This window comes from Nomia melanderi, chromosome 11, assembly GCF_051020985.1.
Source record: "Nomia melanderi isolate GNS246 chromosome 11, iyNomMela1, whole genome shotgun sequence".
NCBI lineage: Eukaryota > Metazoa > Arthropoda > Insecta > Hymenoptera > Halictidae > Nomia > Nomia melanderi.
In genome coordinates, this window is record NC_135009.1 from 6,386,102 (window position 1) to 6,399,226 (window position 13,125).

A 13,125-nucleotide genomic window follows, 5' to 3' on the forward strand; every position below is an offset into this window, starting at 1 on the left:
ACGATCTAATTAATGTAGAAAATCCAATCAATATCGCAAAGTAAATGCTGACGCATCAGGCAGATACTGTAAACCTGTGACATTGACTACGGTAGTCAATTTCGCAACTTTACATTTATCACTTGTAACACTAATAATTCAATCATTCGAAAAACACAATACAAAAGAAATAGTATTTCAATGTGAATTAGAATTTGCAAGACATTTTCATTTCGCACATTGATGCAAACTACAATGGCACTAAATCACAAAATGGCGTCTCTTTGACGGTTGTAGAATTACTTTTCAATGCATCACGATTTCAACTAAAATCACTGAGAGTGAAAGTGTTAGATCACAAAAGTAATAGCTTTTAAGACTTAGAAAACAACAGAGTAAAATCTTCGTATAACAAGTTGCATGAAGATAAAAGAACGTACTGCATACTCGGGATTGACAACCATTTTTGCGTTGATGACGTAATTTAATACGAAAGTCAAAAGAGAAATTAAGTATTAAGAATTTGATGGCGCATATGTAGCTTTCTTCCGGTCGCCATTTCGCTTGCCGCGTTCTGAATAGCGATTGGTGCATGGCAGTAAAGTCACCGTAGAGTCGACCAATCGTTTAAAAACCAATGTTGATGAGTCATTGCGTTTAGGATTTTCCACTGAGAATTGCGCAATAGTTTCTTCTTCCGTTTTCCATGCGTAAATATTTGAATGAGGACATTCATGCATATACACCACTCGTTACGAATGACAGTTATGTACAATTTATTATATTTTAATATTACAATATCAAAATACATTATTATATTTATATTTAATTGCAAAAGTATTTTATCATTTTTATTATTACGTTTTATATTTAGTAAGACTAATTTTATAATTCTATACAAAAATAAATATAACACGTGTAATTTACATGTACATAATGCATGTAGTCAATTTAGTATCTAAACTACTCCCCAAACTTCTTCAAATGCGGTACACAATTTACTGCATGTTAAAGCTCCAGATAATGGATAATTGCTTATAGATATAGTATCTTCTATATAATCAGGCTTTACCTGTAATTTAAAGTAAGAATTTAATAGAGAAAGGATGAGTTTGGTTTAGAAAATCTCTATAATTTAGAAACATTTCTGTTGAATGTACAATACATACCTGTCCATGTGCCATTGCACCTACTACAATAGCAATTGGTTCATCAGGAAGAACTAATTCACGTGGATTCTGTACCTTATTTGCACTAAATGACATTGCTATTTTACGACATCCAACAGGTAAATGGTTTGTCACTGGATTTTTAATTACTTTTAATAGTTTCATTGGCCCATCAGATGCTCGAACACTAAATTTATGTAATAATTGAACTGTAAAATACAAAAGTTGTAAAAATAAACTTAAAATCCAATACATAAAATGCATAATTTCTTATTTAGTGCACAGTATTAGTAATTTGTTATATTATTTTTTACCCATAAGACCAGCAAAACGTTTAAATGTTCTTGGAATCCTAGTTTGCGGATTCACTTCTATTAATACATTTTTTTCTGTACAGATATAAACTTGTAATAATCCAGCTCTGTTTAAAGGACTATCCATTAACATTAATAAACACTGATGAGTTATATCTGGTCTACATGTTCCCGGATCACGATTATTTTTCTTCAATATACTTGTATGGTCATCACAATTTAATAATTCAAAACTATTTCCAACCTAATAATTAAAAATATTTTAATAATAAGAATAATATTTTTAAAAATTATATTATAATCATACATGTAAAAAAAAAAAATTAATAAGTACTGCTAGTAGTAAAAAATTTAATTTTTTACATTTATAAGTAACATTAAAGATTTATTTTAAAAAAACTTAAAAATTTGTCTTATAAAGAAATCCTCATGAACACAATACTAATGTAAAAAATTCAAATAATATAAATGAATGGATATACATACCTTTATATTAAAGTATTTAAGTACTTTTTAAAAATATATTTAAAGTAGTAAAAGAAATTGAAAAACAATTTGCGTAACAATACAATAAAAACAACATTATAATATTGTCAACAAAACATAACCTCACCTTCACAGATTCCAATTGAGCCTTATCTAGAATAATAATTAAACGCTTTTCTTGATTTTTTATATGAGCTATTTGAAGATGCTTAGGATGTGGATCGTATTCAAAATCATCCTTTTCATTACGATTCTTACGTTTTTGACCCATCTTCTACACGTTTACTAAACGAATTGAGATTACAAGAATGGTTATAAACATTCAATATCATGTGAACCATGTGGCGAGTTCTCAGCAAGACAATATTTTTTGAAACGTCATCTAGTGGAAGTTGTAGTAATCATTTTATGTTCTTATCCTGCCATGTGCTAGAAACATAGTCTTTCTTAAGTCTATGATAGAAGCACAAACAATCCATAAGCATAGAACAACACTATAAACTTTTCTAGCTAAATTAACTGCTTCACCGGCTTGGAAATTCAGAAATGATTGAAGCGCCTTTACAGTGGATTCTGAGTTCCCTTACTTACCCACTATTTCGATGTCGGGTTCGACCACGGACGAGAGATACGAGAAACTGTACATTTAATGTAAATTTTTGTCACACGACGGGGAGTACGTGACCATCTTATCCTTCTCGTTTCACTTACAACTTTACCAACAGAATTCACATAAATACAAATGAATACATAAAAAGCGTGTTCTTTTGGTGAAACTTCCAAAAACCTGACAAATTCAATGGAGCTAAAATTTTGAAAATAATTTCATTTTGCATAAAAACAGTGTTTCGAAAGAGATTTTTGGCAATTTTAAAATTCAGGTATAAAATTTTGCGAAGAAGTGTTTTACCATTGTAATGTCACTCTGTATATATGTACGTTACCGTTATAATGTAAGATAAGCACCGCTTCACGATGCATACGGACGGACATAGCTATTCTTGAAAACATCAGGGAAAATTATAGTGAAAATGGTAGGTAAGGGATTAAGGCGCTGTAAAATAGTATATTGTTAAACATTTCTTGTCACTTTTGGTTTCCAGATGTCGGAACAAAGTGTTTTAAGATTTAAGTTTTAATAATAATTGAAATGTTTTTTCGCAAAATTTTGTGTCTTAAATTTGTAATATCAAGCCAATTTAAACATAAAAGTTTAAAAAATGACAAGGAGTGACATGAAATTTCTAAAACACTTTTTTGCAAAGTTTTGCACCTTAACTTTCTAATCCTTTCCACAAACATTGTTTCTATCTAAAAGGGATCTATATGCAAAATTTTAATCTCATCAGATTTGTTAGGTTCCGCAAGTTTCACTGATTGCAACAATTGCTGTCTCCTATATACCGATGCATCGGTTTAAATGTAATTCTTATATTCACCACTTTTCATCATAGGAAACGTAACTTTTTTTTATACAATCGGTATTTCAGATTATCGAACACGAAATCTCATAAGATGTCCAGTCTATTCTGTGTCTCATCGATGCTGCACATTTTATCATCGATGACTTTCAGCAGTGATCGTCGTAAGTCTTTGATGATTAATATTATTAAGTGTCACTAATAGATGGCAGCATGTACTTCAATACGCTGCTATTTACAATTCATTTATTTGACGACAGGTGGCACTTTGATGACGAAATACGTGTATTATTACTCAATTAGATTCATTTATTTAAAATTATCGTATATGTTTGAATACTACCATATTGTACTGATAATAAATGCTAAAAATAGTTTTTTTATTAACAAGTTTATTAAAAGGATGATTGATTCGTATTGTTTATATTTTGTTTCATAAATGTTCAGATATTTTTGGAAGAAGTAAACAATGCTTTTGACGTGTATGCTGACTACTGGTAAGCTAAAATCGCGTAACAAAGAACGCAAACTAAATCGAATCTGATAAAATGTAAAAAAAGGACAGACCATGAACATGGTTGTCAATATGGTATTTATATCTCACTTTGTCGTTTGCATTCTTTGTTACGTGATTCGGTCAAGAACAAAATCATCCTCTTGCTCCTGTACACTTTTAATTTGCCTATAGTCGGCACAAACTGTGAGAGATCTACTAGTTAGTCCTTACTGTATATATATATATATATATATATATATATTAATAATATAATGTTGAATAACTAATCATATACATGAATTGGATTAATGATTAGCAACAATGATTAAAGACAATGTTTTCTGGTTAATTGGGCTTTTATAATAATAAATGACATTCTTATAACATAATTATTCAATATTTATTCTTTCAATTTTTAAAAACATTAATACTAAAATCTGATGAAACACGTGAAGGTTATACACATTCTTTAATTGGACACCCGTATTCCTCAATATAATATTCCATTGATTTTTGTTTTAGTAAAAGTCAACATTAAAACAATTTTGTTAACTTTATGAATTTAAAGTGATTTTAGTTTAAAATTATTTTGTTGATATTACGTTAGTTTTATTTTAATTACACCGCAGAAAATGCAATAAATTATAAGACAGCATATAGGAATTTCGTATCTGATAATCAAGTGGAAAGAAAATTTTATACAGATTATGGAGTAGTTGTTAATATTTACTTATATTTTCGTATTTCCGGTATTGGTTGAAATTGCCAAAAAATTCATCTTCTAAATGCAAATCCTTTTCTGCGACTTTTAATGTCAACTAACTGTTGTGCTTGTTTTTTCAAACCACCTCTAGATGGTACGTCCTCTTCATCTTCGGATAGAGCCGCGGCTGGTGTCGCTGACGACGGAAATCTTGAGAAAAGTTGTACTTCGTTTGAACGCATTGCCTTTCCCTCCACTGACGTTGTTGCAATTGATGCTGTTTCCATCTGAAGGAATCAAATTTAAACATAATTTTGCAATGTATGCATAGGAAATTGTAATAATTGTTACATCGTAAAGGGCTTAACAAAACCTCTACACACAGTAAGATTTCTACATTCTTATAGTTCTATATTCCTTGTTTGCAATTTAGAATAAAAATGTTTGATTTCGTAGGATTTTTAACAAAAAGAATACAATTTAATAATGCATCTATGCACAAATAATTAGGAACTATTCGAAGTACATTCTGTTACAAACATATTATAATTATCTATAACCTATTTTAGAAGAGGATGAAGGAATTAGAAATTAATTTTACATTATCACATAGTGTTGTATTAAGAATGATAATAAAAAAATATAGTCTAGGCATATTGAACTTGAAAAAACTGAAACTCTAATCTAATTTTTACAGATCTCACTGGAAAATATTTCGTTCCCTTCTTTAGAACTTGGAGAACCATTCTGTTCTTCTGTTCTAGCCACAGATTATTCTTGGTCATGAATGAGCTAGGTTCAAGGATAGAAAAAGATGGTTCCTATTTTTTATTTTTCTCTCTGAATTTTTGTTTTCATGAATTTTAATGTAATATCAATTTCAATAATTCCTTACGTAAACATTAAATACATTGACTTTATCATCATCAAGATGACGCAGTGATTGAAATGTAGTTTAAGATCATATTTTTAGCTTACTCAGTGTTTACTCTGAGACTTCATTGTGCTTTTTAAATTATTTCATTTTCGATTGTACGTTTATTTGGTTTCATAATTTCGTCACCGCTGCAATGTGCAAGCGATCAGCTGTAAGTACTTGCAAGTCTTCAGACCTATCGGTTCCGCTATCCAGTGCATGTACGAATCATGGAGCAAGGTGCCGCGCACCGTAGGACGGTCCGTGCTCGCTTGATCGTTCTCCGGCTTGTCTTCGTCTGGGAACCTACTCTTTGTAATCCGCTACGAGTCCCCTTCTACGGTCCTGCTTGCAGGGCCGTAGCATGGGACAAGGTGTTGGGAGCATGCCATTCTGTGTTAACCAGGGATTGAAAAGGTTTCGAAAATAATTGTTTGAAACTGTTATATATCGTTCCGACTGAAGCAATTATGAAGAACCGGAATAAAGTCATAACTGTCATTAGCTATATCGGTTTGGAGCTACATCGGTTTTAGTTCCGGTTCTTCGGAATCAATATTATATCAGTTTTATAGCGGTTCTATAACTGTTATTTATCGGTTCTGTATTTCGGTTCTGCGTTTCTTTCAGAACCGAAAAATAACAGTTATAGAACTGATACGGAACCGATATAATATCAGTTCTGAAGAACTGGAACCGAAGTCAATATAGCTCAAAACGGTGTCGTAATTATTTTCTACCCCTGGCATTAACACTCGATTTACGAAAACCGTCAATTTGATTGGTATTAAATTTTATAAACGTCATTGAGTAAAAGAGTAAGTCGATTTTGATTTGATATATTTTAATTTTCAATTTGTGAAGCTCTATTTTCAGAGATCAATATGAATGGACCCCTATTTTTCTGGGAATAATATAATGTAGCGTGTCATAAGCGTCGGTAAATCTAGTGTTAAGACCCATATACACATTGAAACCTGTCGCGATGTATACATCACTACAAACAACGACTTTGACAATGAATTTTTCAAGGTTTTTGTATGCTACCAAGTGTTTATGTACTTTTAAGGTTCGCAGTATTTATCTATTTCTATAATCGAAGGTTAGAGATGTTCGCCTTTAAGGACTTTTCAGCACGGTCTGCATTGTTTTATTTTTTTTCTTTGTCTCGCCAATTTTGAAATATCATAGAATGAATTTGGTACTTTTTTGTATACTACATTTATTCTAATCGTTCACTGATATGTTCAAAGTTTCCGAATGTGGATCCCACCATTCGAAAATTGTATGAAGTTCTAGAAATTACTTTAATTTCTCAAGGTACTAAAATGTTCTAAGAATATTCACTGAGAATAAATGAATCTTCGAATATTTCGGAGTTTCTGGTATAGTTAGGAATAAAAAACATTGTTGACAATCCAAAATAGACAGGTATTACAATTAGCGTAGTTATTAAGACAGATTGGATTTAGAAAATTTTCTTTCAAATGATGCTTTAAATATTGTGATGAGTTGTTGCATGGATGGAACTTCGAAATTTTGTTAACGGCTTGCTAAAATGTTCCAGCGTCCATTGATCTCAACATATTTAAGAAAATGTTTAATGTTTAATTCTTATAGTACGTAGAATAATTATAACGTTGAATAATTTTTTCAATTGGTAAGAACTTCAAGTAGTAACAAATAAGTGTTCAGAATATGGAATGAGAAAAGATATGGCTTACAAGATTTAAATTAGCTACTAATATTTTGAAGATATTGTTATTTTCTTTGTTTAGCAATTAACTAACATTTTACAAACCCCACCCTTTTTGTGTTTTCAAAATATTACAAATATATACATATTAATAATCGTGCTTCTTGCATTTAATTCAATTTTTCTGTCAAGCTATTCACCGTAACTGCCGTTTTGAAAAGGTATTTGATTTGACCCACAACAGTCGGAAAAGTACTTGATTTATTTTATATCTTATCTGTGATATTACAACAGTTATTCATGCGGTAATAAATTGTAAAACGTACCTTATCGCTCAGTATTTCGTTTAAAACTTCAAGATACTTGTCTGGACCGCCCAAAGATTCGATTACAGTATTCACTTTATCATTTATTATTTCTATGAGTTGTACAGGATCTTGAAATGTCTCTTGACTATCTGGTAACGTTTCAAGTATGTCCTGTAAAATATTTTAATGCGAAAATTTAATTATTAACAAAATTTCATATTTCTAATACGAAATATAAAAATCACATGTACGTTTAAGTAAACTACAGTGAGAAGGTACTATAGTAATACACACTAATTTAAGGAAAAGAAAATAGTTGGAATTTAATTGATCTTCCAAGAAGAAGATACAGCCAACGGTTAAAACTCGTGTCTTTACGTGTCAAATTCTTTTAGCCAAATTCTTTTCTATTTCCAATGTTTATAGACACCTAGCAGCGAAGTGAAAGAAGAAATAGAAAAACCGAAGGCGAGTTAACGAGTTAGGGTTATCTGTACGGATTCTAGGGATCGATTGAATCAATAATTGATATTCTCGCTCCTTTACGTGCTACCGAAGTATTTACATTCGATCAGCTTGGAAGGTGTTAATGTGTAGGACAACGGCTTCTTCGGGTGAGAATTACAGTCAGAGATTGTTGAAGGGAATTCATTGGTGGATGAACAGCGAATAGGACGCGCGTCAGGGGTGTTAAGTCTTCAGAGACAATATAGTCGGTATGAAAACTCGAGACGGCTCCATCGTGGCAGACGCCATTGAGGACGGCTTCTCTAATTTAATTAAGGATTTACATGGTATTTCCATCGGCCATTTTAACATGACACCGGCCGATGGGATTTAATTTTGTGGACTCTTCGCCTTGGGATGTGTTAATTTACTGCGATATTTCTTCGGTTTATTGAACGACTCCATGTTAATTGAAAACTCTCGTTGGGACAAAAACTAATTATGCAATAGTTTCATTGTACAATCTATTGTTGTTTATTATTCATTTCGTCCACGAATAAATCCTGCAATCTATGTAACAGTCTTACTGTTGTATTTGAATTCTTCCGTCTACGCTTTAAGAACAAAATGGCGAACATTATTAGACTGCTGAAAAGGTGAAACAAAATTGATTAATAAGTTAGCGGAAGTTCAAAAGTATTCATGGTTCAAATTATCTTCAATATCATTTCCGCGGGAAGAATATATTTAAAATAATTTTTTACCCGGAATTTATCGCACAAATTCCATAACACGGCGCTGATCTCTTGAAGAAGGTCTTCGACTTTTCGCGTTTCTTCCGCAGCTTTCCGTTGTCGCGTTCGTTGTTCGTCGATACGATGGTTTAATTTGTCCACTTCTTCCGCGTTCCTGAAACATTATATTTCATGAATCGCGGGTTCAATTTCTCTTTGAGATGCGCGAGATGAGCGACTCACTGCTCGGCGTTCTTTGTTTCAGAGAATTTCCTGGTTTCCATCTCGGCGATAAACTCCTGTCTCTGCTTTTCTAAGGTCATTTTCTCTTGCTCCGTGGCCACCCGCATTTTCTGTAGATTATCCTTGGTCGCCCGCTGACCCAGAAACCGGTTCAGAACGTCCTCGGATCTGGACACTCCGGTGGCGCTGCAGAGCTTGGCGAACGCCACCTCCAGCCGTGTCACCTCGTCCTTGGTAATGTCCTCTGTGGTCTGCACACGGCTTTTCCCACGTGTGTCGAAATCATCTCGCAAACGTGAATGGAATATCATCTTTTCCAGTCGCTCGAGTTCCGTTTTTCGTTCCAGTACACGCTGCCTGTATAAATGAAGATTGCTCGTATACAGGCTGTCCTATAGGTTTCCCCGCGAAATTTTATCAGTATTTGCAAACTAGAACTAAAGTATCTTGTAATAAGAAGTTCTTAACAGTGAAACTACCGAACGTTTAATACGATTAATATGTAATCCTTACAAAAATTGTAGGGACAGATTTTTCTCGATTTCTTCATACATTCATCACAATAGGTGAAAGTATTTAATTTTAAAATCATTGAGTATATTTAACACTTTCAAGATATCAATAACTGCGAAATAAGCAACTGAAACTCGTCATTCTAACGAGTGCTGTGCGCAATACTGTGCGCAATAAAGTTAGTTAACATTTGAATGCAACTTAATACACTGAAATTATGAAAATCTATAATAAATATTCATTAATATCTTTCACTAACAATAATGCAAAAAGTGTTAGAGTTTAATTAAGAATTGGCAATGAGTAACAAGAATAAACGTTTACATTCCACATTTATATTCATACGATTGGAAAAGTTGTGTTTATTTGAACCTGTATTCTTCAAGAACGGCATTTCGCTCCCTGCTACAGTTGGTAACTTCGATTTCTTCCTTAATCAACGTTTCCTGCGTATTGTTTCTTAACTTAATAGCTTCTTCCTTCACTGCCTACACATAAAAGTTCACGTCGATTTGGTATCTTTAAGAAGATAACGAAGAATACAGTTTAATTTCATGCCTTGCCTGCAGACGTTTCACTTCGTTCTCTTGCTCTCTAATTTCATCTTCCAAACTCTTCAACGAGGAAGCGTACGACACAGATTTTTCTTTCAAATTTGAACGCATGGCTCGATATTTCATTCGCGTCAGGTTCGCCTTTATCTGTTTCATTCTAATGTGTTCCAAGTGTACTTCCAGTTTGACGATTTTCTGTGAAAGCACGCAGGAGCTTAAGCAGTCGTAAAAATTGCAATATTCTTATAGCTTTATTTCGACTCACGTTTCGCAACGGATTATCCATCTTTTTCTTGAACAATTTTTGCATTTTATCGTTCACTAATTGGTCATACTCTTCCAACAGCGATCTTAATTTCGTCTGTCGCTAAGGGATATTCATGTTGGAATATTCTTACACACCCGCGCGAAATCTTCATCGGGAGATTAATATCTGGCTGCTTACCTTCTCGCACTGATACTTAATTAGATCGTGTTTCTTTCTTAAGCGTACATTGTCCTCCTGCGCTTTAGCAATTGTCTCGCTTAAATTACTTTTTTTCCCATAGGCCGAGGACTCGCGACTCATGTGAACCTCCGTCTGCGATTTTCCCTCGTTCTGAAACGTATGGCGTTTTAAATTCAATTTCTCGCGGGGAATGGATTTTCGAGTTTCTTCGATTACGTTTTTCGTTTTCGCGTATTCGACGTACAACTCCTTGACATTCTGTTTGAGAGCTGAAATTTTCTCCGCGTGCTCATGCTTTTTTGCCTCGTACTCCTCGAAATTCGCTTTCCTTTGACCCTCTATGAAGAAAATTTACGTGAATCGTACTATTTAAAAGATTAGATTAGATTCCTTATATTTATTGAATTCGTTTTTTTTTGTTTTAACAGCATTATTAGAGCCTCTTATTAAATTTTACTGTTTCTTCTTTATTTTGATACATATTAATATATGTATTAACTAATATCATATTTTTTCTTCTTTCTTTGTTTCATAAAATTTAAGTGGTTTTCTGTTGGATGTAATAATTAAAGATTATATAAATTGAAAAATTGGAAGTTCATATTATAATAATAACAATGAATATAAAATAATTGTTTGGTGGGTTAATTAAAATTAATTTAAGTTGGATTAAGTAAATTTAATAGTATAAGTTCAGATGGAAGCATATTTAGTACTTCATAGTATCATTTTTATAAGAAAAATTTGTTATTTATATCTGATTTATAAATTGTTTTATTTATTTTATCAGGAAATACGTATTGAATAATGATTAAATTGGAAGAATAATTACAATTTATCAGAACAAACTATTAATATAGGACGCAATAATATGTATGAAAGTAAGCAACTGTAATCCGTTCTTCGCCATTTGGAGATATTAAAAATATGAAAATTGTTAAATTTGAAAAAAGTGCGGTTAGCCAATTCGGCCGCGAAGAGACACGATTAGGCTGCGAAACAGCCAGGAAAAATGTTTTTCATAATAATAGCCGAAGGATAAAACAAATACAAGTCGTGACTGTACTCGTGATTGCGATGGATCGATCCCTGTAGCCATGATCGTCGTATTTTGCATGAACACCTTGAAAAAACTGAATTACCTAGATTACTTAAATTGATGTCACGATTTTCCTTAAAAGAGAAGAACGTTTAAGGAAATTTGCTAATGCCAGGTTGCCGGTTGTCCTTTTAGGCGATTTCAAGAATGGGGACAGAGATGAATAGTCGCGATGTCTCTTCGATGGTCAACTTAGACGTTGTACAGTCTTAACGTCAAGTATATTAGCATTATGAAAGTTTCAAGTATGTTGTACAAACATAACCTGTACACATTTTGACATTATTTTGTAGTATTAACATTACTCAATGGTCTAATTGTTGAAAAAAATGTGTCAAATAATAATTTTCAAAACTCACAGTTTCAATTTGTTATTCCGATTAATGAAATTCCGATTAATTACATTGAGATTTAAATGATCTTGTTTATCTGGCTATATAAAAAGTTCCAGCGAAAATGACTATGCATATCATCGAAGTTTATAAATTAAGACTGCTTAACATAGAAACTGCACTTATATCAACGCACGTGATAACATTGGGATGAAAATATCGTGAACGATGAATATTAGAAATCATTTTCTGAAGGGAAGTAGTATCTCATAACTGGAGATAGTAAACCAAGGCGATGCTCGGTCGGTTGCATATGTAAATAGAAATGCTTATTGGAATATCCATTTTATAATTCAAGTTTTGATAGCAACATATCGATAAACTAGTGGAAAATTCCTTTTTTTCGACGGGGCCACTTATGAGACGTGAACATTTCTTTCTGGGCTCTAGTCTTTCCGGTTAAACGTGTTCTTATATATCTTCGCGTGTAATCAGGAACTGGCTTGCGAAATAAATGCCAGCGAATTTTCTTTATTTTTCGAGGCTAATCTCTTCGCGCCGAGGTGTAGCAAACATATGAATATTAAACCATGATTAAGAAAACTGATTATAGTTTTACTACTGCCCGTAATATGGTTTTGCGCGCTGCTTTACCTGACAACTGGATCTTCTTCTTGATTTCCGCGATTTTCTTATTTAAATCGTTTAACTTGTTCTCGACGCTTGGCGTTAACGGATCGGACATGTTGTCTCGAAGGTATTAGAAGATCCACGTGGTGCTTATCGACTCAACAATGCGTTGCCTTAGCGATGGGATTATATAAAGCTTGACGTTTATAGTTGGGCGTTAAGATATAATGAACACCTTACTAGAGCTATTCGAAATGCACCAAGCATTTTCAATAACTTCAAGTCCTAATTAAAAACTTGTTAATTGCACCTATTAAAATACTTTCATGTAATGGATTTTTCTACTACGTCTACAAGATTACATTTAAAAGTGTAAACAAACTTCTACTTCAATATCAATATTTTCAATTTGTAGTGACCAATTTTCAATTAATATCTACTCAAGTTGCAAATATTCAAACACAAATAAATAAATCTTGGCATATTTATATAATGATATAAAACGTATAGTATTAGTTTCGTATACTCCTTGTTTGGTTATAACATTCCAGCAGATATAGTATTTATTGGTCCCAGAGAAATGGCCACCGGCAAAGAATAATTTCGAGTGAAAAAGAACGATGTTTCCGTCGGCCAT

General features: G+C 32.6%; 3 protein-coding genes across 3 annotated transcripts; all 3 read right to left on the reverse strand.

The window, feature by feature from the left end:
• Window positions 1–817: 817 nt before the first annotated feature.
• LOC116428845 (ribosomal RNA small subunit methyltransferase NEP1) lies at window positions 818–2,651 on the reverse strand. The gene is made up of 5 exons (XM_076372022.1): window positions 2,540–2,651; window positions 2,076–2,377; window positions 1,463–1,706; window positions 1,149–1,357; window positions 818–1,051 (listed from the first exon to the last, which is right to left on the reverse strand). The coding sequence occupies exons 2-5, from the start codon at window positions 2,217–2,219 to the stop codon at window positions 938–940; spliced, it is 711 nt and encodes a 236-aa protein (XP_076228137.1). The 5' UTR covers window positions 2,220–2,377; window positions 2,540–2,651; the 3' UTR covers window positions 818–937.
• Window positions 2,652–4,330: 1,679 nt separating this feature from the next.
• On the reverse strand, window positions 4,331–9,223 carry LOC116428863 (uncharacterized). Its single transcript, XM_076372224.1, has 4 exons — window positions 8,913–9,223; window positions 8,700–8,844; window positions 7,507–7,659; window positions 4,331–4,855 (listed from the first exon to the last, which is right to left on the reverse strand). The coding sequence occupies exons 1-4, from the start codon at window positions 9,221–9,223 to the stop codon at window positions 4,640–4,642; spliced, it is 825 nt and encodes a 274-aa protein (XP_076228339.1). The 3' UTR covers window positions 4,331–4,639.
• Window positions 9,224–9,946: 723 nt separating this feature from the next.
• On the reverse strand, window positions 9,947–12,603 carry CCDC151 (Coiled-coil domain containing protein 151). Its single transcript, XM_031981034.2, has 5 exons — window positions 12,513–12,603; window positions 10,644–10,765; window positions 10,425–10,577; window positions 10,245–10,346; window positions 9,947–10,174 (listed from the first exon to the last, which is right to left on the reverse strand). The coding sequence occupies exons 1-5, from the start codon at window positions 12,601–12,603 to the stop codon at window positions 9,947–9,949; spliced, it is 696 nt and encodes a 231-aa protein (XP_031836894.2).
• Between the last annotated feature and the right edge of the window lie 522 nt (window positions 12,604–13,125).

What these genes read in the sequence shown, in the direction of transcription:
- LOC116428845 (XM_076372022.1), bottom strand. Translation starts at nt 2,219, where the DNA reads ATGGGTCAAAAACGTAAGAATCGTAATGAAAAGGATGATTTTGAATAC. An exon ending in ACGTTTTGCTGGTCTTATGG is followed by an intron (nt 1,358 to 1,462) that starts GTAAAAAATAAT and finishes TGTATTTTACAG; the next exon opens with TTCAATTATTACATAAATTT. An exon ending in GTGCAATGGCACATGGACAG is followed by an intron (nt 1,052 to 1,148) that starts GTATGTATTGTA and finishes TTTAAATTACAG; the next exon opens with GTAAAGCCTGATTATATAGA.
- LOC116428863 (XM_076372224.1), bottom strand. Translation starts at nt 9,223, where the DNA reads ATGATATTCCATTCACGTTTGCGAGATGATTTCGACACACGTGGGAAA. An exon ending in ATTTGTGCGATAAATTCCGG is followed by an intron (nt 7,660 to 8,699) that starts GTAAAAAATTAT and finishes AATATTTTACAG; the next exon opens with GACATACTTGAAACGTTACC. An exon ending in ACGAAATACTGAGCGATAAG is followed by an intron (nt 4,856 to 7,506) that starts GTACGTTTTACA and finishes TGATTCCTTCAG; the next exon opens with ATGGAAACAGCATCAATTGC.
- CCDC151 (XM_031981034.2), bottom strand. Translation starts at nt 12,603, where the DNA reads ATGTCCGATCCGTTAACGCCAAGCGTCGAGAACAAGTTAAACGATTTA. An exon ending in AATACGCGAAAACGAAAAAC is followed by an intron (nt 10,578 to 10,643) that starts GTAATCGAAGAA and finishes CATACGTTTCAG; the next exon opens with AACGAGGGAAAATCGCAGAC. An exon ending in TGGATAATCCGTTGCGAAAC is followed by an intron (nt 10,175 to 10,244) that starts GTGAGTCGAAAT and finishes GTGCTTTCACAG; the next exon opens with AAAATCGTCAAACTGGAAGT.